This window comes from Panthera tigris, chromosome C2, assembly GCF_018350195.1.
Source record: "Panthera tigris isolate Pti1 chromosome C2, P.tigris_Pti1_mat1.1, whole genome shotgun sequence".
NCBI classification, from domain to species: domain Eukaryota; kingdom Metazoa; phylum Chordata; class Mammalia; order Carnivora; family Felidae; genus Panthera; species Panthera tigris.
The window spans coordinates 121,147,632-121,172,513 of NC_056668.1; the positions used below are offsets into that span (position 1 = coordinate 121,147,632).

General features: G+C 48.0%; 1 protein-coding gene across 7 annotated transcripts in view; it reads right to left on the bottom strand.

Annotated features, from left to right (window-relative positions):
* Positions 1-24,882, bottom strand: part of PXYLP1 (2-phosphoxylose phosphatase 1) — a 70,543-nt gene that overhangs the window by 13,532 nt on the left and 32,129 nt on the right. For 6 of the 7 annotated variants that reach the window (XM_042956341.1, XM_042956344.1, XM_042956342.1 and 3 more), the window contains 3 exons: positions 20,962-21,093; positions 4,214-4,372; positions 3,234-3,360 (listed from right to left, as the gene is read on the bottom strand). In XM_042956341.1, coding sequence (XP_042812275.1) covers positions 3,234-3,360; positions 4,214-4,372; positions 20,962-21,040 — 365 coding nt within the window. In that variant the 5' untranslated portion in view covers positions 21,041-21,093. Of the gene's footprint in view, positions 1-3,233; positions 3,361-4,213; positions 4,373-20,961; positions 21,094-22,635; positions 22,857-24,882 lie in introns of those variants that run through there. The other variant, XM_042956346.1, reaches the window with a different exon arrangement.

Sequence of the window (24,882 nt, forward strand, 5' to 3'; positions counted from 1 at the left end):
AACTTCATGTTTTTAAAAGTAGAATTAATGAAATGACATTATTTAATTAAACATGCATACTCCACCCTCTTTCCACAAAAGACTTAAAGCAGCTCTTAAAGATACAGAATGTTCAATAAAAGTAGGCCAAAAGATCAAGGCCAGAGAAAATGAGGGCAGAAGCAGCCAGGGCAGCTGGTCCCCAGAATAGCGTCTCTCAAATGGGAGCTCCAGAAATGGCCTGTCAGAGGGCCCTGTCCTGGCTATGACAGAATGAGGGACCTTGGGACCTGGCCTGGCCTCATGACCATGACCACTCAGAGTGGGAAAGAGGCCGGGCCCCAGAAGGCCTGCAGGCTGCTGCAGTAAATGAAACATCATCGTTTGTAAACCTCTCAGTATGACCAGCTCAGTGCTTAGTCCGTCCCCTTAGTCAGACTTCATGAGGATGGACTATTCAAGGGATGGACTATTGTCCCCATGTGCCAGGACAGAATACTGAGGCTCATAGAGGTGAAGTGATTTTCCCTACAACCAAAAGGTCACAAAGTCCTCAGAGGATTCCAGGGCAGAGGCTGAAATCAATTGAGGCACTTGATTAGCAATTATGACTTGTGATTCTCACCAAGGTCCTGAATTCACTCAGCAACCAACCTAGTCCACCTACTTTATGCCAGGCTCAGACTGGGCACCAATGATACAGGAAGGAGCAAGACCCAATGCCCTTAAGGAGCCAGTGATGTGGGAAGGGCACAGATAATCATGCCGGAAGACAGGCTGCGAAGCATGTAGGTGCAAAGGGGAGGCCCTGCCCACTGCCAGGGGGCTATGCCCAATGGGTACCTTCTCCAGGAACAGCGAGGGTAGCCTCCAGAGCCTTGAGGTACTCAGGGACCCTGCAGCACTAGCTGACTGGTCTGGGGACAGACTCCGGGTCTGAGCCAAGCCACTGAAATTCTCACATCTGGGAATGTGAAGCCCAGACAGAAAAAGAGGAGCAGAAGCCGGGAGTCACCAGGGTAGAAGCATGGAACTGTCCACAAACTCCCTGAGGCTGCCCTGAGGTTGCCCAACTCAGAGGTCTTTTTCTGTCCATTCCTGGGCAGTTCAAAGGGCAGATATCCAAAGTCTGTGCCAGTGGAGAAAAGCCCCTTCTCTGAGCTGTCCTCCCTGCACCTCACCCTATTCCTCCAGCCAATCCCCCAATCCAGAAACCAAAGGGTTAACACCCGGCACAGCAAGTGGCCTCTACCTTTGCCCTCATCCTAAGGCCAGTTTAGGTCTGGTCATTAAATATTTTGCTTTGAGACCCTTCCTATACATCCCTCTTCTCACTTTAAGTGAGGCAGTGGCAGTGCCCAATACAACCAGAAACCCGTCCTCACACACCAGGAGAGGTTTCACAGAGGAGGCAGTTTCTCAGGGAAGCTCCTGAGGAGCTGTAGGAGTGGGTCACACAGGGACGGGGCAAGCAAGCTAAACAGCAGGTACACAGGCTTGCAGGGGTGGGGGGCCGGCAAAAGGTGGGTAGAGCAGTACAGAAGACCCCAGGGGAAGGGTTGGCACAGAAGGCTAGAGACTGGGGGAAGAAAGCCAGTGACTGCATGGCCTTCTGACAGGGCCAGCCTCAACCCTGGGGCTCTACCAACTCACGGGACACTGGGACCTGCACCCATGCTTGCTAAACACACAACAGATGACACAAGCGCCCAGGCTGTGAGCTTTGTGACCTCCAGCAGGAAAGGAAAAAGTGCATGGAAGCCTATAGTCATATGGTATTTCATGATGTGTTTACATCGAATGGTTCACTCCCTCTTCCCCATGATCTTGGACAGTGAGAAGCCTGGAGGCGCAAATAGTTAACCTGAAACCCCTGGCTCCACACCGCCATCCACTAGAAAGAACAGGCCTGGCTGCAGACAAGCAACCCATGGTTCTGCCAGAGCAGCCCTGCCCGAGGCAGGCTGGCACCCAGAAGCATTCCATCCAAATAACGTCTTCCCCACTGGGCACTGCCCTCCATCTCCTCTTCTCATTCAGTAAATCTCAAGCCATGTGGTGTGCCCCCAGACACATTTGCAGAGGCCTGGCTCGTCATTTCATTAAAAAAAAATTTTTTTAATGTTTTATTTATTTTTGAGAGAGAGAGAGAGAGAGAGAGAGAGAGAGAGAGAAAGCAGGGAAAGGGAGGGGGTGGGGGTGGGGGTGGGGGGGTGGGACAGAAGACCCGAAGCAGGATCTGTGCTGACAGCAGTAAGCCTGATGTGGGGTTCGAACTCATAAGCCATGAGATTATGACCTGAGCTGAAGTTGGACACGCAACTGACTGAGCTGCCCAGGTGCCTCTCGTCATTTCATTTTAGAGCTCTGCCATTTTCTTTTTTTTAACATTTAAACATTTTTTTTTAAATGTTTTATTTACTTTTGAGAGACAGAGAGACCGAGCATGAGTGGGGGAGGGCAGGGAAACAGAGAGAGGGAGACACAGAATCCAAAGCAGGCTCCAGGCTCTGAGCTGTCAGCACAGAGCCCGATGCGGGGCTCGAACTCAGGATCTGTGAGATTGTGACCTGAGCTGAAGTCAGATGCTTAACTGACTGAGCCACCCAGGCACTCCTAGAGCTGTGCTATTTTTATACTCAAAATTTCCACTCTCTGTTGAATTATTTTTTACCCTAAGGGTTCTCAATCAAGAACATGCTGTCTCTATTCCCACGAACAATTAAATGGTTGAAGTATATCTTACATTTATATGGCTCTGCAGCTGGTAATGCACATTCCCCTCTGTTATTTAACTTCATTCCTCACCCAGACCCTGCATGGTTAGCACGGTCATTCTCATTGCAGAGACGGGAGGGGGAGGCTCAGAGACTAAGGGACTTACCTGCTGCCCCCAAAGAGAACAGCTGAGCCTGAGGGCATCCAGCCCAGTGTTCACTGCACTGTGTCCCAGCTTTTCCTCAAACTGAAGAGCACAGGTGAGGAGAGCAGATCACACAGGCCTGGACCCAAATCTCAACTTATCTGCTGTGTGTGGCCTTACACAGGTGTCCTTGCTTCTCTGGGCCTCCTCCTTCGCAACTCTGAAATGGCAATTAACACTCAGGATTGTTCTAAAGATCAGGCTCCTGGCGAATGGTCTGTGCTCAGCGAGTGTAGGTTACTCCTGGCCTGTGTCATTCTCCAGTCAGCACTGTGACTGAGACGGAGGGAACAGATTCTTGAAAATGACTTTTAGAAAAAGTGCAATTTACCTGTTAGCCAGCAGAGTGCAGTCAATTTCTGGTCGCTTCGTTTTGGGAATGACATACAGCGGGTACCTGTCCCCGTGTCGAATGAACACATGCACGGAGACCAGCTTAAAATGATGCGGGGCGTGACCTGTGGGAGAGGAGCATGTGTCCTGGTTAATGCGCAGGAAGTGTGGATCCTTTCCACTCTGCAGAAGTGGGGAGGGATGACCATGGTAAGAGGGTGCCATGCTGGGGGGTGGGGGTGGCTCACAAGGCAGGCGGAGGAACATGACAGGGCTGGTTATACATGTCTCAGGCCTCCAGAAGTAACGGGGAGCCTCTGGGGGTGTGGCTGGGGGCTGGAGACCAGTGAAATGGGGGCATGTCGATTCGTGGGGCCTCCCTCACATCCACAGACTAGGGGGAGGCCCACAGAAGTACTGGAAACGATGACTTCTGCTTTAAACCTCCACGAAACAAATCAGATCACTGATTTGTTGAGAAAAATATTCAACATCATTCTTTGATACACTTTCAAAAAAGCAAAACTCAACACAGAAATCATAGTTTCCTGCACGTTTACTACAATGCACCAACAGAGCATCCAGCATCCTGTGGATTTCCTAAGCCCTGAGAGAGCTTACTGGAAAAGAGGGGAGCTGGGGGGGTGATGCCCTAGAGCCCGCCAAGCCCACCTTTCCATCTCTGGTGTCTCACCGAAAGCCATGATGGCAAACATTGGCAGAGGGCTTATCCTGAGCCACGTGCTGTTCAAAACAGTTACTTCAGGCCTCGGGCAGCCCTGTGAATAGGTACTGCTGGTTACCCCCATTCAGCAGAGGAGGAAGCTAACTTGGGAACTCATTCAAGGGCACGACCTAGTGGCAACCGCAGGATTTGAGTCCAGGCCGTCTGGCTCCGTACCGTGGCGCTATGCTGCTTGAAGAACTAGTTCCCAGAGGGGTGCTGGGTACCAAGTTAGGCGGCACAGGCAGGCCTACCTTCCATGCTGCGCTCAGCCACACTGGGGATGTTGCAGTACAAAAGAGCTTCGTAAACGGGGTCCATCACGGGAGGCTCGGTCACTGGGTCAGGCATGATTCTCTTTCGACTCTTGCTACTCACTCCATTCTTAGCTGTGGAGACCGGGGTCAGGTGGACTGCAAGGAAGGCAAGGCAGGTCATGGCACGTGCAGTCACAGGAGGGACCAGGCCGGCTGGAGGGGCCCAGGGTGTGGCTAGATTCTCACTGAGCGACTATGCTCTCCCACAACATTAGGGTGGACTTTAGTCCAGCAAGAAGTCAGCTTCTCATCAGGAAATGTGCCCTGCCTCTTTCTTAATGCCATTATCTTTTTCTGACCAATAATTACCTGTGCAACCACGGGTGGGCCACCCCAGAGAAAGGCGCCTCACTCACGGTGGTAAAGGAAGAACATGCAAACTGAATGCTTCATTCCTAACACCCTCTGAATTCTAGGACATACCAGGGAGGAAAACCATCACCTATGGAGTGCCTACGAAGTGCGAGATGTGTTGTCTGACAGATCTCATTTGATATCACCTGCTTTGCACTTCGAGGTTCCCAAGAGCCTGATCCAGACATCACTCATTAATCCTCACAAGTCCACTTTATAGAGAAGAGAGCCTAGAGCCCAGGGGGAGACTGAGGCAGCTGCCTGAGGCATATGTGGTGGATGGAACCGCATCTCAAGCTCACTCCTCTGCCTCCAGGCCAGGTTCTCCCTACCAATCTTCTGTAGGTCATACATGGGTCCTGCAGTCTGTCCAGCTAGCATCCCCCTTTCTGTTGATGAACTGCTCCTTCCTCTCCTGGTTGTGGCTGAACTGTCAATCACAGTGTCTCTGACCCTTGGCTGGGGTGGACATGTGACTGAGTCAACGAGGACAGTGATGGGGCAATTCGTCTCCTTTTCCTTGGCAGAGATGCTGTGCAAACACTAGAAAAGGGTCTCTTTTGTATGATGATCTCTAAGAATGGAAACCTGGGCCTGCCCAACCACCTATCCATCCTCAGACAGCCTCTGCTTGCTGTAGAAGCTAATGATACTAAGTACAGACAAGCAGACCAACAAATGCAGAGACTGAGAGAGAGACAGAGAGAGAGGAGAGGGAGGAAGGGAGGGAGACCTGAGGATATCCATCCTTTGAGACCCTGGATGATGTGGATGAAGGCAGAACCTCTCTTAGAGGTCCCAGTTATATATACATCTTACATAACCCTTCTTGCTTAAGCTATTTTGAGTTGGGTTTTCGACACTTTCAATCAAATGAGTCCTGATTAACAGACTTTTATGAATTACTTATAAGCGGATTAAGTCCATCTTCTGGGACAATGGTCTCCAACCTTTCCGTGTATGGGGAACCTCTCTGCAGCATCACAGATTTTCTGGAACTCTCTATACAATGATAGTGGCATTTTTAGCATCCACCCACTGAGAAAATGCACAGAAATAGGTGTGTCCATGCACCATTTCTAAAAGGTTTATTAATCACCACCATAATATACATACATACATTTGAACAATAGCTAAAACAGGACCCAATCACCAATCTAAATCCATTTAAATTCCCTAATTTACTCTAAAAATTCTTTTTCTTTTAAAATTTATTTATTTTTGAGACAGAGAGAGAGAGGGTGGGAGGGAGGGGAGAAGAAGGGAGAGGGGGAGGGAGAGGGGCAGAGAGAGGAGGAGACACCGAATCCGAGGCAGGCTCCAGGCTTTGAGCTGTCAGCACAGAGCCTGATGTGGGGCTCAAACTCATGAACTCATGAACTGCAAGATCATGACCTGAGCTGAAGTCGGATGCGGAAAGGACTGAGCCACCCAGGAGCCCCTACAAATTCTTCTAAATAAATACTTTAGACTTCCCTTTGGCAAACCGATGTTATAAACAAAAGGAAAGGAACATATATGCAACATGCCTAACAGACAAATTATTAATATCCAAAATGCATACGAGCTCCTGCAACCATAAAATCAGCAAGGGATATAAGCGGGCCAAGTACAGAAAAATAAATACCAATGGCAATAAGCATATGAAAAGATGTTCAACATTATTCATACTTAAATACAAAATAAAACAACAGGATGTGACACCCTGCCAACAGACTAGAATATCATGTTTTAATAATCCTGTCAGTACCCGCACGGGTGTGAAGCTGCCTTCCACGTGCTGCAGGTGGCAGTGGAAACTGGAACCTTTGGAAGAATTTGGCAGCATTCACCAGAATGTTCTATGTGCTTTATCCCTGATCCCATTATTCTACAACTTGGAAGCTACTCAACAGAGGTATCAATTCGAATCACAAACAGGTATGGCCACGGAAATTCACCACAGTGCTGTTTGTAATAACAAAAAAGGGAAATCAACTAAATATCCATCATGAACAGAACAGAATGCTGCATCCATATTGGGGAATATTCTGCCATGACTAAACAGAATGGAAAAGAATCAAAGGTAAATGAAGCGAAGTGAATAAACCAAGTCACTAGATAAGAAAAAAAAAACCATAAATGTATGAATCTACAAGCATATTATGTAAGTGCATAAAAAATGTCTATAAGGACATCCTGACAACACAGCAGTGGTTTTTTCTGGGGAACAGGGGTATGGGGTGTGAAGAAGTATTTTTACTTGTTTTTCCATAAATTTCCATATTGTTTTATGTATTTCACACACACATACTCACAGTAAGCATATGTTATACATATCCGATATGTATAGACATATATGTATCCTGCTATAATGTCTTGATACACTATTAGCAGAATAGTATCAGCATAGTTATCAGCATATTTTCATTCATTACTTGTATTACTTGTACTAAAACAACAATAAAACAACAATCACAGAGCTACAGAGTTGGCTCTTCCCCAATTCAAAATTAGCTCTTTGGTCCTACAGCAACGTTCTTCCCCGCACCTGGAAGGGGCCAGAACTGCTAACACACAGCTCGGGTGTCTGGAGGTAATTTACTCTGGGGGAATTTGTGCCAGAGCAAGCGAATGAGAAAAGTATATGTCTGAGGGCAGCATCTTAATGACCCAGCAATTCTGGCCGTGCGGCAGCCCTCAATCCTTAACTCTGATCTTTTACGGAACGGTGCCAGATTCTGGCTTCTTAACCCTGCCTGTGGGCACACTCCCTTGGAGTCTGGGTCAGAGACAGGTGAAGCTAAGGACACATGATGGTAGAAGTGACACAGAGACTGGGGGCCATTGGTCCCTGGGCATCCCAAAGTCCCCACAGTTTGCTACTTTATCTGTAAGCACATAGGGTAAGGCCTATGGGGGCTACCACTTGGGAACTGCTATATACTGAATGTCTGTGTCCCCTTAAAATTTGCATGTTGAAATCCTAACCCCCAGTGTGATGATATCTAGAGGTGAGGCCTTTGGGAGATGATTAGGTCAAATGGGATTAGCATCCTTATAAATGAGACCCCAAAGAGTAACCCCGACCCTGCCCCTCTACCGTATGAGATTGCAGAGAAAAGATGCCTTCTAAGAGGCGGGTCTTGACAGACGCTGAATCTGCTGGTGCTTTGGTCTTGGACTTCCCAGTCTCCAGAACTGAAAGTAATACATTTCTGTTGTTTAAAAGCTACCCCGTTTGTGGTATTTTTACTAAGCAGCCCATGGAATAAGAAGGAACCATAGTAGCTGGGTTCAAATGACTCATTCATAACCCCGGGAAGCAGTGGTTTGAAAGACTGGGTAAAAATCACAGACCTTCCATCCAGAAAGACTGTATCTGCTGCTTCTTCCTCTGACATCTGGGCCTGTCAACCTCACTCACTAGCTTCTGATAGCACCCTGTGCTGTTTACACCTTCCTGAATCATCAGAATGCAGGGCCAGGCCACATGGGGCCCTTTGACGGGTCCTCCACACACTAGACGTGTTGGGGAGGTTCTGATGCACAGAAGCCTGGGGTGAGACATCTCCCCCAGATCCACCCTCCTGCATACTCGCCCCTAACCTGGTTCTCACTGTCCTGAACTGCTCAGAGCTGTCCCCACTACCACAGGTGTTTCTCAACCACACTCCCCCCTTTACATCTAATTACCCTCATCTCACCGCTGCCCCCCAAATCTGGCCAACTCCATAAGGATCCCAGGGTCACCCCTCCAGGAATCCCACCCTGACATCCCTCTTCCATGGGCCCACCTGGTTCTTGCTGCCATCTTGGCTCGCACCACAGTACCCATAAGCAGGGCTGTCCACAGTTTGTCAACCTGCCACCCCAAACATCTTGAGGGTTAGAGCTATGTCTTTTTCCCGTTTATAATACTGCCCATCGGACCAGCACAGGGCAGGCCCTCCATAAATGGCTTGCTGAGCTGGAGGACTGCTCTGAGCCAGGGACTGTGCTCTCTGCTTTTGATGAAGTGTCTCACTGGGCAGAGAAGAGATATAAGGGCCCAGGGTCAGGATCAGATCATTACTTACCAGCACAGGCCTCTAGGCTGTAAGCCCCTGTCTGGCCTTGGGCCTCAGGCCGCTTCAGTTACTTTGACAACTTCAGTGATCCACAGGATCAGCAGGTAGTCTCACAGACAGATGTCTGCTGCCAGCTCATTACCTGGGAGTCACTCTGACTTCCATACGGACAGGCTAGTGTCCTTCCTTGAGGGCACCAAGCCAATGCCCATGGTCTCTAGCTCATCTCCCCATATCAGGGCTCTGGCCCAGGGCAGAGAATAAAAATCTACCTGTACACTTGGCCTTTTCCCACAAGGTCTGGCCTTAACCCCCTGTATGCAAGCCCTTTACAGGTGCTTCAAATCTGACTTGACTGAGTACTGTGCCTCCCCTCCGCACCTGTGTTCCTGACCCAGATCACCTCCTGTCCCTCCCTTCTGTGGAGTGGCACCTCCCCCCATGCGAACCCTGTGGCCTGATGGGGGGCTGTCATGCTGCTCCTCCAGGGCTCCGCCCTTGCCAAGCTGACTGGGGTCCAGGGATAGGGACCTGAGTCTAGCCAACTGTGCCAATAAGGGCCCTGTCCAGGAAAGAAAGGCTTCCTCACATGAAAGGAGCAGTTTCACAAGGACTCAGGTGGCCTCCTGCCATCCCTACCCTAGGCCCTGGGCTGTAAGATGTCCCCTACTGTCCCTGTGCTTGTGTCATTTATTTGTCAGCTCTTCCTCTCGTTACACGGGCACCTGGAAGGTCCAAGGCCCAGGTGTCACAGACCCAGAGGTGTCCGCGTGGACTGAAGCACAGCAGGGCTGAAGTGCTGGCTCACCTCTCCACCAGTGGCTCAGCTGCCTGAGTTACACCACGGACTGCAGCGGCAGAGAACCTCATCGGGCCAAAAGAGTGGCCCCTCCATCTCCTTTTTACCCTCCTAGCTCCAGGGCCTGCCTCACCATCAGCCCTGGGCTGGTCATCTCCCTGGGGGACTGCAGTCACCTCTTTTGTGGGGCTCCTCCTTTCCAGGGCCACTGAAGTCTGTCCTCAGTCACCCTTGCTGCCCATGGTTCTGACTGCAGACAGGTGGTACGGGACTGGGGGCCACTGAGTCACAAACCTGGGTTCAAGTCCCAATTTTGTTACTTCCTAGCCGCGTGACTTTGGGCAAATGTTCCTGCCTCACTATGTTTTATTCCCCTCACCTGTAAAATTAAGATAATGGCATCCCTACCACAGTGGTGGCACGGATGACCGAAGACCTCGCCTGTGGAACACCATATAGTGCCTGCAGTGTGGCAAGGGATAAGAAATGTTATTTGCATGTCTGGCCCCTTGAAATGATTATTCTGGCTACTTCCAGGCTCTTAAAAGGTGCTCTCTTTAACTCAGGATCTGGAAGCAATACAGACCCTCTGTGTCCACACCTTTCACAGAAGCACAATGAACCAGTCTCCCTTCTCCTCTCGACTACTCAATTTTAGGAGCTTTTCTGACTCCTTTAAATACATCCAGCATATCCAAGATGACACCTTTTTTTTTTTTTAAAGTAAGCTCCATGCCCAAAGTGAGGGTCAAACTCATGACCCCAACATCATGAATCGCATGCTCTACCAACTGAGCCAGCCATATGCCCCCAAGGTGGTACCTTCTTACAAGCTAAAATACCCCTGGTCCTTGTACTCCCCAATCATCCAAAGGCTCTTGAATTCTCTCTCCTTCACTGGCCTGCCAGAAAATAATGATTTGTTCCACAGGCAATTTCCACAATTCCCTCAGTGCTCCCCAATCCACTAAATTGTCCTAAAGGCCCATTGTGCCTCTACCCAGCACTGAATATATAAATATCTATATGTAATTCTCAAATATAAGACAGAACCACAACCAAAGACCAGTTCGGTTATCTGCCTTTGGCCATTTACTTTTAAAGGCAGGAGTAGAAATCAAGCAAGGTGAAAATCAAGTCCACATTTACTTTGAGAGACTGGATTTTACATGGACAAGATTGATCAAATAGCTGAAATCTGTCCTTTCCGACCTATCCAGTTTGGGCTGCAATATAACCAACCTTTCCTGTTCTCCTCATTCTTAACCATTCTTCATTCCTCATTCTTGTTGTCTCATGGTGAACCACCGTTAGGTAGGAATCTAGTAAGTGCTTTTGTCCCAGTGATAAGCCTGGTCCCATTCAGGGAGCCGGTAAACCACAGCAGGTGTAGCTCATGGGGTTGGGACTCACATCAGATCAGGCTGGAGGTATTGTCATAGACTGTTCCCAAGCTCTTAATTCCTCCTTGCCTGACCTCCCTCTGACATGGGTAACTGAACCCTAAGTCCACGGACTGCCAGAGCACAACGACTGGGTTCCCCCTATGGCCCGAGCGTGAGCCCAGCTGTGGTCTCTCAGAGGGGCCAGGAAACCTCACTCTCCTCCGAGGCAACTGATAACTGGCTTGGCCCAAACAGAGTCCTTTGGATGAGATGACAGAAGCACAAAGGATGCCAAATCATGACAGAAACTAGAAATCGGAGAGTCATCCAAGGACAGGCTCCCAGAAAGAACCGTGAAAATAACTATTAGCCACTCTTAACCATCTCTCAGTCTGAATCCCCTCTGCCTCACCTTTGAGAATCTGATAAAAGCTACTGCTCCTCTACCCTGAGAAAGGACTGCATACACGAGCTTCTGAATCTGGCAGTTCACAGGGTTCAAAGGACCCTTGAAATGAGACAATGTGGACATCTGCAGACTCAGGCTAACAACCCTAGGTGCCTGGAAACAGGTTTCTGAGTTCAACACCCTTGACAGGAGATTTTTCTTTTTTCAAAATGCAAAAGGAGCTGTACAACTCACATAAACATGTGTTCATCCTAAAATAGCCATTCAACACTAAGGTATAAACAGAAGTGAAAATCACCTAGAACAACCCACAGTCTACATTTTAGCACATATGTGTGGCTGGATGTCCTGCCAGAGGTTAAATCCATGCTTCTATCCCTGCTCTGGTGAGAGTCACTAAGGCCCAAGGACATTGTTTCCTCTTCCCCTCAAGAGGAACAAGTAAGTTTTCTGTCTCAAAGATCTACCTTTAGAGGGAAACTAAACCCCAATGAGGCCAACAAACCAGCTGCGCAGGAAGGCAGCTGGTTGTCTGTCTGTGGGAAGGGTCACTAGGAAGAGATGGCCAGGGGTGAGGGAGAGCTTTGGGGAAGCCCCCCTCACTGAGAGACAATGCTAAGGGAGGGACCTGTGCCCTCAGGTACCTGGAATGACCAGCCAGCCCTTCCTCTGCTGGATACCTGGGGCTGGGAAGAGGCAGAACTCTGGCTGGGTTCCAGATTCTCCAAGAGGCAGACCCCTGGGCAGTGGGGTCCAGCCCCTCAGATGATACAGGAAAGACAGGAAGGGAGGCGGCGGGGAGTGGGGCGCAAGACGTGATGCTGCAGCCCAAGCCAGACATATCAGAGAGGGGCCACACATCATGGCCAACTCCCTGTCCCTCCCACCCGGGGTGGGGGGCAACCTGGCTCTGCCAGGCGGGTGAGGCACTGTGTGTGGACAGTGAGACCGTCAGAGAGTTCTTCCTGGGTGCAGCCTGACTTCACCCTCATATGCCAGATTCAGATTCTGCTGTCAAGACTTCATTCCTGGTAGTTTCTTAAGCCACCCAGCCTCCCCTTCCCCCGGGGCAGAGCTGCCGTCAAGATCACAGGGCTCCACCTCTGATTATGACTTATCTCATGCCACTGTGGACTTTCTTGAGTTTTGGGGGTTTTTAATGTCATCAGCTTGGGGCAGGTGCCCTGTTGCCAAGGCAACAGGGAGTGGGCCCAAGTTCATCAGTGCAGTTGGAGTAAACTCCACCTGGGCAAACTTGTACTGTGTCCTTGGCTCCCCTCCATCCAGCGGTTACTCCAATGTAAACACCCTGCAGCTTTCCTCTCCTATTTTGTTCCTCTCCTCACACAGTCCTGGCGTATTCGGATATGCTCCGAAGTTCACTGGCTACTTTGGCTAACGTTTTCTAGTCTTACTGGCTAGCCCTGATAGTCTCCTCTTCTCTGAAATGAGATTCCCTTCCTTGTGGGTGAAAAAATTCTGTAGGTAAGTGTCAAAATTAAGTGTGCCAAATCCACTTTCGTCACATGTCTTATGCGATGAACATGTTCACGTGGTAGTTACACTGGAGGAGGGGTGAGAGTATCCCATTGCAGGCCCTTCCATGAGCTAAAAATAGACATATTTAATGTGTGGGGGGGCATTTCCAGAGTGGGGGCGTTGTTTCTCTCTTTCTTTCCCCTTCCTCCCTCCCTTCCTCTTTCATTTCTTCCTCCCTTCCTTCTCTCCTTCCTTCCTAGTTTCTGATCTTAGAGAATTTCTCTTAAAAATAATTAGGCAAGAGGCGCCTGGGTGACTCAGTCAGTTAAGAGTCCGACTCAAATCATGATCTCGCGGTTCAGTTTGAGCCCCACGTAGGGCTCTGTGCTGAAAGCATGGAGCCTGCTTGGGATTCTCTCTCTCCCTCTCTGCCCCTCCCCTGCTTGCTCTCTCTCTCAAAATAAATAAGTAAACTTAAAAAAATTAAAAAAAAAGAATAATTAGGTGAGAGGATGGAAATGTGCATTCCAAGATGTTTATGAAAGCATTGCTTATAACAGACACAGGGGGAAGGCAGCAGAAGTGTCCAATGGTAAATACTCCTGCAGCCATTACACCATGATTACATATACACCCATCTGTAATCACTTGGAAGGTTGTCCATAATATATTAACTAAAAGTACATATGGTATTTTATATGGGAATACATGTGTGTGTCAATTCAACAGTATTGACAGGAAGGGAAACTCATTCTATGTGGTAGTTGGATATGAATCATTCAGAGAAAAAACAAAATTAAACCTCTTAGAAATCAAACAGAAAACAAGTCTCCAAGAAAAGGATTGAAATTTTAAAAATACTACATGTAAAACTTTAGTGATAATGTCGAGATTGGGATATTAGGAACAGAACTTAGGATAAAAATGCAAACCCTCATATTTAACTCCTCATTCTTTTTGACTCCAATTCACCAAAATAAAATCCTAGCAGGAACCTTACTGTGGCTTTTAAAATAGAGTACATAGCACCTAAGGCCCTTGGCATCCTCAAATCTTTGTCATGAAAACACTAAAATCTTCATGAATCCCCAGTTCACACACACCACTGGGGCACACGCTTTCCTCCATAAAATGGACTCAGGATGAAGGGTAGGGAACCGCAAGGCCCCCAGTCGGCTGGCAGGGCCAGGCCTGCTCAGCAGCCAGGAGCTCACTCCCAGCTATTATTATCCAAATTTGTGCCTCAGCAAAATCCCTACCCCCATCTACCCCAGACCTTCAAGGGTGCGTGCAAAAAAGCGGGAGCTGTGAATGTCAACAGTCAACTACAAAGAGCAGGCTGAGGCCGGGGTGTGAACAATCAAGGCGAATGTCACAATACCCAGGCACCTGTCGGGGGCTCCTCACTCTCCTCCTCAGAGGCAATTTTCTTTTAATTTACACATGGTTCCAGCAAACTTGGTTATTCCATTTCCCAGAGGACGATTGATCCAAAGTAGCATATAAAAGGGGAGGGGGTGTGAGGACTGCAGGCTGTGGGAAAATGGTGGCCCTGCTGGAAGAGAGTTACCTGGGAAACTACTGAAGACACACGTACACACCACCACTCATACTACGCACACACAAATGACTCACACACTAAGCCGGTTCGGCTGGGGTGCCTACTGTGCGCACGCGCACACACACGTGATTAAGCTGAGGCTCCTCATCTGCCCACCTGTTTCCCTTGGCTTTGGAACCCCACCTCTCTGCTGCCGTTCTTTTTTTTGTTTTTAATTTTTTTTAATGTTTATTTATTTTTTTTGACAGAGAGAGAGAGAGAGAGAGAGAGAGAGAGAGAGAGCGCATGAGCAAACATGAGTGGGGGAGGGGCAGAGAGAGAGAGGGAGACACAGAATCTGAAACAGGCTCCAGGCTCTGAGCTATCAGCACAGAGCCTGACACGGGGCTCAAATTCAAAAACCGCGAGATTGTGACCCAAGCCAAAGTTGGATGCTCAACCGACTGAGCCACCCAAGCGCCCCATCTGCTGCCATTCTGTCTCCTTCATGGCTTCCCTTCCTCTGTCTGCCCAGATTTCATCTTTGCCCTGTCCTCTCTTTCCTCTACCTGTGTGACAGGGCAAAAACTCCAAGGTGACAGGGCTTAGCAAGTGGAGACTGTGGAGAAAGGAAGAGCTTGCACACCCCCACGGGGAGCGGCCCCTACCTCGCTGCTTGCTCCAGCTACTCTCGTTGCAAGGGACCATGGGTCTCAGCTTGCTGGTAAGTGTTTTTTTTTTTTTTTTTTTTTTTAAAGAGGGGCTGGAAGTTTAGGTGAAACTGCCTAAGTTCTAAAACATTCATAAATAAAAGCAAACATGTGAAAACATTGGTTGGGCAAAGAAAACTGTCAGTCTGGAGTGGCTTCTACATGCCCCCAGGAGACCTGGTCTCTCCAAGTCATGGCTTCAGGAACAGTGAACACAGAGTGCCCCAGCAGGGGGTCTGGACAGAGTCTCTCTTAGGCTCAGATCCTGAAATCCACTTTCCAGCAGTACGTAGTACCCAGTCAGCCTTTGGGGACCTCCAATGACCTCCATGCACCTCAGAGACACCCCCCAACTACCCGTCCTGCTCTGTGACCAGCTTGTCCACTTGTCTGGGCCTTATTCAGTCCCACGGAGCCATCAGCTCCACGTGGTTACCTCCCAGGCCATGTTGTGGGCAGGCCATGTCATGGGCCTTTGGCACACTTAACCCAGGGGGAGATGAGATGTTTACGTGAATGAACGCATGAATGGTTTAGTGAATAAGGCATTCACCGAACTACCCCAGGCAGACTCCCGTGTGTCCTGGTGGGGTCTTCCCTCTTCTCCCATTGCCGTGACCCACTCTACCAACCCATCACCTGCTGTTTTGGCTTTGCTTCTTCTTCCCTGGGCCAACACATTCAGGGTGCCACCCTCAGACTTTTATGGAGGCGAAATGGCCTGAGTTGCCTCCCGGCTTTGTGCTTCCATCAGCCTCCAAACAGGGAGTGTCCAAAATTTGTGCTCACTAGACTCACCCAGGGAACTTGTCAAAAATGTAGATTTCTGGGTCCCATTCCTGTCAAAATTTGGAATTTTGTGCCCTTTTTTTTGTTTTTGGAATATGTACTCTTTACAAGTCCCCAGGTCCAGTCTGCTCAAGGTGCTCAGGAGACCACACTTGGCAAACACTATCCCAGACTGTGGTCCTTCCAAGACATAAATATGCTGGTGTGTTCCCTCCTTCAGTGGCTCCCCACAGCCTTCAGGACGTCACGTGGGGATGGAGGTGGCCCCAGCCTTTGTCCACGTTAATAGCTACACACAGGTGATTAAACTGGTCCTGCTCTCTCACTGCCTTTGCACACCATCTCCATCTGCAGGAATGCTCTTCTCACCTTCCTCCACGGCCAACGTCTACTCATCCCTCAAGGAGGTCACCTCTGCTGGGGAGTCTTCCCTGAACCCCAGTCTAAATTAGCTTCTCGTCCTCTATCCTCCCATATCACTCTGCCATAAATGATCTCTAATCCATTTTATTTAACAAACATACTTACACCAATCACTATGCGCCAGCCACTGTTCTAGGTGTTTTATAAACATGACCTCACTTAATCCTTTACTAACCCTATGAAATAGGAACCATCGTTATCCCTATTCTACAGATGAGGAAACTGAGGTATGAAGAGGGTAAATGATATGGCTGAGATCACCTAGCTGGTAAGTGGCAGGACAGTGATTTGATCCAGGCAGTCTAACTCTTTAGCCATGTTCTTACCCCCTCTCACCTTACATGGTATCGCCTCTTACCTGTGTTAGCACAATGCAATCTATATTCCAAGTGTCTGTCATGATTCTCTTCCAGTAGACAAATGGCTCCTGTGGCCTTTGAGGGATTAAGCTACCGGCCCAGGATCTAACCCGTGGTGGAAACTCAAGGAATATTTGCTGAAGGACAAAGTTATACATACTCATGGCACTGGATCAACCAAAAAAGGTAAAATTCATGAAACTTCTAAGCTTTAAGAGACCTTAATCAGGCCCAATGACCTAATATTCTCCTCTTTGCAGAGCAATGCTCCAGAATTTGCACACTATGCATTCCACCTCTGTATGACACTGACCTTTTGGCTGTTCCACCTTCTGCCTAACTGGAATGTGTCCCCATGGTCACCTGGGCCAACAGAGAACAGGTGTGACTCCTGCAGAAAAGGTTCTTCAGATATTGAAGACAGCCCTGGCTTTCACGACTGCAGGTAACTTTCCCTCTTCTGCCTGGGGATCTGAACCTCTAATCCGTCTTCGGAATTTCCTTCAGAATCTGCTCTGGTCAACTGGGGCTCTGCCCAGGAAAAGTGCCCCCAGATATAGGTGCCATGTGCCCAGTGTAGACTGGTTGCTATCTCGGCCAATGAAGTCTAATCAAAACCAAATAAATGTAAGATATATTTCAAAAGCCTCCTCCCTGACAAGTGGTTGAAAGGTCACAAGGCTTGGCAGCCTGTGGGACACCAAGAGCCCTGGTTCCTGAAGATGGTATGTGGTAACGGGACTCCGTGCTATTGCTTAAAAGGTTTACACTGACTATGCTTCCATAAGCCAAGGGTTTCCCTGCAAGGTGTCTGTTCTCACACCAGCATTGCAAAGCAGCAATTAATTCCATTTTACAGAAGAAACACAGGCTCTGAGAAGTCGAACTTGCCCAAGGGCACACGGCTGGTAGGTGTCAGAGCAGCATTCAAATCCAAGGCTGTCATTCCAGAGCCTGCGCACTCCTGTCACACTGCCATCTTGGGAATGCTGGGTGGAACATGGTGAAATGAGCGTAAAATAAGAATTAAAGAAAGGCTGAGCCGAAGCAAGAAAATGGACGATTACAAAAGAGCACAAAGAGCAGAAATATAACTAATCTAACTAATCTAATCTAAAATAACTAATGATTAGAAAATAACTAATCATTCACAAGTCTTCACGTCCTGGTCCTCTTGCCCAGTTGCACTAACGGAGTGCCTTAATTCGAGAAGTAATTTTTCCACTTGTAAACATTTTAACCAGAACTAAAGATAGGCATGCCTTACTTGTTCCCTTCTACAATTCAAACATCAGGAATTTCAGAATTTCCCTATTTCCAAATTCAAAAGCATCAAGGACTTGGAAATACAAAATGAATGATTTTCATTAGAGGCTGTTAGCATTAACGCCATTTAAAAGAAACATATTCTGAGAAACTATGAACTGTGTCTTAACCTTTTTTATATCCTTTCCATACCACCTCCACCCCGACACTGTAGAAAAATGCCCAACACACATAAGCACTTAATAAACATACCCGGGTTCACAGACCCACTTTCTGCACCAAGAGGAAGAAATGCTTATTTAAACAACATGATTTTTAAATTGTAACCCGGGTCATAACTTTCCCATATTCAAAACACCAGAAAAAGAAAACTATCAACAAGACAAAATACATGATCATTGCAGAAAGCAAATAAAACCATACTGTTCACTTAACGCATGAGAAAACCTACGTTATGTTTGACTGCCTCAAAAATATTACCTAAAATAGTTACGTGTGCTAATTTGGCATTCAAAAATTAGTCAAAAGAAATGATGAAAAAAAGTCCATATAATTTAGGGTAGGAATGAACACACAAGCGTTAGTCAAACATATACCTTCGTATTATCAATTAGTGCCATTCCTCACACCATAATAACCAGCAACCTGCGACGCAATTAAATAAAGCAATTAAACTCCATTTCCACAGAAATGGGTAAATTCCAAAGTTACAGTTTACCTAGAAGTAGAACAGCAGTAAGAACATCCATATCTTAATATCTTCCCGAACTCCGATGTAGCCAAGAATAAAGAGCTCAAACCCAGGCAGCCTAATTTACTCTGCAAAATTTTCCTTAAAAAAAAGTATGGCTGAAAATTGGCTCTCCTAAAACAGAAGCTACTTTCAGAAGAGTTATATAAGCAAAACACACTGGCCAATTCAGTGACGTGGAAACCACCTCATGCAAAAGAAACGCAGCGAACACAAGTAACCCACATTCATGTCTCGGGACCCGTCAGCTTCTCAGAATAAAACTCAAGGTTGATTGTACCCTCCTACCTCTCCAACCAAAGGAGGGAAAAATTTTTCATGACGAGTTATGAACAATTAAACTGCCGAGGGTCCTAGCACATGTCTTTTTAGAAAGGATTCGTATGTTATGGTTCATTAACCATCTGGACTATCTTTAAACTTCCTATGCCCACCCTCTCTTGACCTCGTTTCCTATTCTGGAAGGATAAAAGGAGTATTTTTAATAGTCTTTAGTATTAGAGATAGCCTGTCACATGTACCGGACGTGTGCATGGAGTATGTCACATGGAGGTGTGTCAGGGAAACCTGCTCAAAGCCTCCTCACTTCAAACCACTTATTCCAAGTGCCAAGTCTGTCCCACGTTCCCCAGTGCACTCAGAACAACCCACTTGCTGAACCACCTGCTCTTCTTTCCATCATTCAAATGGCAACAGAAACGCCACCTCCTCACAGAGCCGTCCTAGGCAGTGATGGGTGCCAACCACTTGTCTCCCACCCATCAGGGTGAGCTGGTATAATGGAGGGAAGGCAGGTGACAGCAAAACTAAATAAATAAATAAATAATTAAAAAAAAAATGCCAGTATCTTACATTGTCAGCTTCAAGTACACAGCACCAGGAGAGGGAATTAGGATCAGCCTGTTTTTTGGAGCAGGTGTAGCTCATTCATTCGTTTAATAAACAGTCATGAAACACCTACTGTGTCATTGGCAGTGCAATTCCTAGGGTATAGAGGGAAACAGGACATGGTTCCCTGCTCTCAGAGAACACAGAGTTTTATACATATATATTTTAAAGTTTATTTTTCAGAGAGAGAACACGCACAGGTTATGAACAAGCCAAAAAAAAAAAAAAATACACATGCACAAGCAGGGATGGGGTGGAGAGAAAGGGAGACAGAGAATTCCAAGCAGGCTCTGAGCTGTCAGTGCAGAGCCCAACTTGGGCCTCGAACTCACAAACCATGGGATCATGACCTGAGCCGAAACCAAGAGTCAGATACTTAACCGACTGAGCCACCCAGGTGCCCCTGAACAGACAGTCTTGTTGAAGGAAGAGACACAAGAACTGAGCATTAAAATACTACATGGTTAATGTAAGGAGGGGAACAGGTTTAGGGCATCCTGGATGTGCATCAAAGAAGCACCAGACCAAGTTAGGGGTGAGGGGGTTATGGAAGGTTCCTAGAGGAGAAAAGAACTGAATGAACCATGTGGAGAAAAGGATGGGAGGGAGGTGAGGAGGATGGCACTCCAGACAGAGGGGCTGATGGGATCTGGGCACAGAGAACAGAGTAAACATGTAGAGAATGCCAAGTAACTCAGCACTGCTACAGCACAGAGATCAAGGGCGGGGGAGGGGGGCAGGGGGGGCGCCGGGTGGAAGTGGAGCCTAGAGGGCAAAGAGCCTCCCAGACACCACTGGCCACAGCTGAGGGGTTCCAACCAAGGACGTGCCAGGGCTGGATCTCTGTTAGAGGATGGCCACTCTTGGGGAGCAGTGGGGTGCACAGATTTAGGGCCCAGCCTGAGCACAGGCTCCCCGTGAAGGACAAAGTGTTGGGTGGTGAGGTCTGTGGACTGACTTCATCGGCCCTGCTCTTCCTCACCACACAAGACTTCCCATGCATGGTCCTTGCTGCCCCAGGAGACAGAGTTTGGTACCTAATTCCCCCACCCTCTCCAACAACGGCAGCCCCACAGTTCACCGAACATAAAACAGACACCCGAGGCTCAAAGAACCAACCAGCAGCCAAATATCCCTGCTCAAGCCGGGCCACTCAGTGTCTCTGCCTTGGGAATCCAAGGCAGAATAACTGGGCAATTTAGTTATCTGTGCAAAAGCCAAAGACGTATCATGAGGCCTAGTGAGCACCCTAGTTCCTTATGGCCGAAAAAGACACTCAGGACAATGCTCTGCAGTTTGGGATTTGTACTCACAACCATTCACCATCAGTACCAACAATAAAAAGACTCAGTTGTTTTAAACTGCATTGTTCATTTGAAAAACAAAGGCTTTGGGGCCTACTTGTTTGCTCCCCACAAGGGCCCTCTATTTCAGAATGAAGCCCCCTCCCCTACCACGACCCAGTGACACCAGGCGATACTCACAGAACTGCAGGCTGAGGCTCACAAAGGCCAGCAGGGCAGCCAGGGCCAGCAGCAGCAAGAAGCGATTGCGGAAAAGCATTATTATTCGTTCTGTTTTCCTTTCATGGTTTCACCTCCAATCGGGAACACATCCTGTGAATAAAACAGAGGCAATAAACATGTGTTCTGAGGTGGAAAACCAAGTTTGTCAACTGAAAATAATCCAATTAGCCCAGTCCTCCAGCAGGGAATCCTAGTCAGAGAACAATAGCCCACTGTTGATTACGTCTTTGCCCCCAAGTAAGAGCAGCTGAGAATGATCCCTTCACATTAAGAGGAGGAAACCAATTCCTGAACGCTTCATTGATCTGACATCAAAAGAAAATGAGATACTTTCCAGCATGACCTTTCCAAAGAAAAAGGTAAGAAAATTTATCGAGCACTTACAGTGTGCCAGACAGACAAGTGTTTACTGACCAGCACGTACTCACCCAATGCTGACAACCAACTTGTACATCTTCAACCTTTTTTGGTGAATATTGGGCTAATATGATTCTGGTCTTTTTAAAATTGTAATCCTTAACCTGAATGCCAGTCACTGTCACACGTCCCGCAGTAATGCCTTTGGGGATGGCTGGAGTGTGCCAGAGGACTCGACCCTACACTCATAGCTCCATCTGCTAATCAAAGGCCTCTTCGCATCTGGACCGGTGACCCTATTTCAGCGACGTGCACTGGTCTTCCCAAAGCCCCATTCCACCCATTCTTATTTCCTCTAACCACGTCACAGCAGTGCAAAAGGACATTAAAAAAATGGTGAATGATGGGCACTGGTGAGAAAAGTGAATGCTGGCTCTAGGTGGTAACCCATCAGTCTTAGACATTCAGTTTATCTCCTGATTCTCTCTGGGGTTCCAGATAGAACTTGAAAACCACACTCTCCTCAGAAAAGATTCAACGTGGTACAGTAAGAGGACAACAAAAATTTCAAACCTTCTCTTAGTGGCGGCATCTTTTCCTCTTTCGGATACAATCTCCTTCAGAGCCCCAAGAGACGCAACCAGACAAAACTCATTTACTGATGTGGGGAGGGTTGCATACCTTTGCGAATAACACAAACTAAAAGCTATTGAATTGCGCACTCTGGGTGAACTGGATGGTATGTGAATTTTATCTCATCTCACCTATTTTTTTAAAAAAGTGTATTGGTAGGGAATGAAGTATGATCCAGAGCGCTGGAGTCCCTTATCTCCCAGCCCCTAACCCCAGCAAGGCCCTGCAGGGGATTTTGGGAACCACTCCTTTAAAGAGATTTGTCAGACTTTCTACAAAAAGAGAACATTTGCTAAAAGACTAACAAAAATACACTTGCACCTCACAAGTGAGCCTGTACTTTGACAACCAGCATCTCTGTTAACAAACAGGTCCCAACCTTAGACCTTCAAATAAGCACTGCTTCTGTCCCTTTAGTCACCACCCCTAACCAAGGGCCAGTGCCTAGCGTCCCAAAATGACCTGCAACGCCTCCTGGGGACACCCCCTCCCTGCCTTGGAGTGGACTCATTAGACTCACAAGTTTAGCATCATGGCTAAAACAGCATACTACCCTGGCTAATCCCACCCCAGATTTAATGTATTTGGGACCCCAAATAAATGTTCTCTGTTTCCAAAATTCAAACTCCTCATAAACTCTACCTGAGAGGGTCTGAAAAGACACGCGTGGATCTGAAAGCAGCTCAGCAGAATCTGTGCTTGGTGAGAGGCAATGACTTCTGCACTGAACCCCCAAGGAGGGTGAGGTCACAGTAGGAGACAGAACCTGGGTCCACTGGACTATAGCACTACAGGTATTCCTTTCTGTGGCAACAAGGAGGGTGAACCCTTGATGCTGATAAACCCCAATCCCAGAAACAAAGTGTTAAGCCCGGGTGGCTCTGGGCCACCTTGACCTCGGGGGGTGTCTTTGGTAATGCTCAGCTGATTGTTCAACAGTAAACCTCCCCATAGGAAAACAACCTAAGGAAAATCAGAGTCAAGGTTTCTGCCCTCCACCCTAGATAGCCTCTACTGCCTGGCCCAGCTCCCCAGGGGATGAGCATGGAAGGTGACAACATTCACCTACAAACAGTGGCCACAGTGTTTTCAAAACATACCCCACGTGGGCAGAATAACAATGCTCCCTCAGCCACCCTTGCAACCTAGGTATGAGCCCCTTGGCAGCCTTCTAACTTTGCTCTGCTTCCCCAGAGACCAGGAACTTCTTTAAAAAAAAAATTATTTTTAAAAGAGAGAGCATGTGAGGGGGCAGGGGCAGAGAGAGAGGTGGACAGAGGATCTGAAGCAGGCTCTGCACTGGCAGCAGTGAGCCCGACATGGGGCTCGAACTCACAAACCTTGAGATCATGACCTGAGCCGAAGTCAGATGCTTAACGGACTGAGCCATCCAGGCGCCCTGGAACGAGGAACTTCTAACTGTTCACAACCATCATTCCCTAGGTTTCCATTCACAGAGCACAATGTGAACCAGCCACCATGTGGGGCCCTTGACATGACCTCCTTTACTCTCTGCAGGGCAGATGTGTGTGCTTCTAATACGCAGGCAGAAAACCAAATCAACAGCACACGTTATTAAATCATGGCGACAAGATACAAACAAGATCTCTGTGCCTCTACAGTTTGTTTTTACTTGTTGCAGTGTCTCCCAATAGGTCTGCACACTGATTCTAGCTGCAAGCTGTGGATCAACACAGAACAAGGTGACTCTTGGCATGTGCTGGCTTCTTAGATACTCGAAAACAGCTGGCAGCTCCTTGTTAAACAGCCTGTGGGTTTCAAAGCCCTCTCCTTACCTCAGTCATTCCTGATTCAATTTATTCCATTTTATCAATGACCTTCTTAAAAGGTGATCCTTCTGATTGGGGAAGGTGAGTGGGGTGTGTGGGTGGAGATTAGACCACAAAATGAGGAGGAAGTTCGGAGCAAATGTCTTCTGTGGGGTATCTCTGTACCCCTGACAATAAATACGCTGGAGCTTTTCTTTATGCCCTCCTCCCCCTTCTGTTACCATGACACCTTCTGAGGCCACCATCTTTTCCTTTACATGAACATCTTCCAGTGTTCCTGCCTGGGAGATGGCCTTTGGGGTGTTTCTGAGCTCTACTGTTAAGAGGGCTCTACGGTCCTTGCTGCCTAAAAATGTTCTTTATATCTTCTTAAGTTTGTTTGTTTGTTGGGGGGGGGGGGGCGGTGCAGAGAGAGAGAGAGAGAGAGAGAGAGAGAGAGAGAACCCCAAGCAGGCTCTGTGCTATCAGTGCAGAGCCTGATGCAGGGCGTGAACCCATGAACTGTGAGATCATAACCTGAGCTGAAATCAAGAGTCAGATGCCCAACCGACTGAGCCACTGAGGTCCCCCTAAAGATGTTCTTTCTTGTGCACCCCACCAGCAGCATGGTGCTGAAAGACAGGCACAGCCCTGGGGAGTCAGACACACCTGGGCCAGAACACTCATCTTAGTGACATAGGCCAGTTCTTTAACCTCTCTAGGACTCAGTTTCCTCATCTGTGACTCAGGACTAATTCCCTCAGGAAAGACTACGCACAATCCCCGGTATGTGACAGACATTCAAAGGACAATGGTTGTTATTAGCATTACTATCTCATCTTTCTCTCAGTTCACTTTGCCACTTCTTCCCTCCTCCTAGGTAACAGGAATAGTTCCCTCACCTGTTTCGTTGGTTCCTCCACGTACGCGAGTACTCAACGTTCACCCGTTCTCGTCCACATCCCTCCTTCTGTAGCTCCTGCTCAAATGCTGACTTCGGCCTCTCTTTCACTCTGAGCCTGGGAAACAACCTTGCTGCTCTGGGAAATCACCCACCTCTGACTTCTGAGCCTGGGGGTATGTCTTGCTTCAGTACCTCAGAGACCACACCTGCCACTTG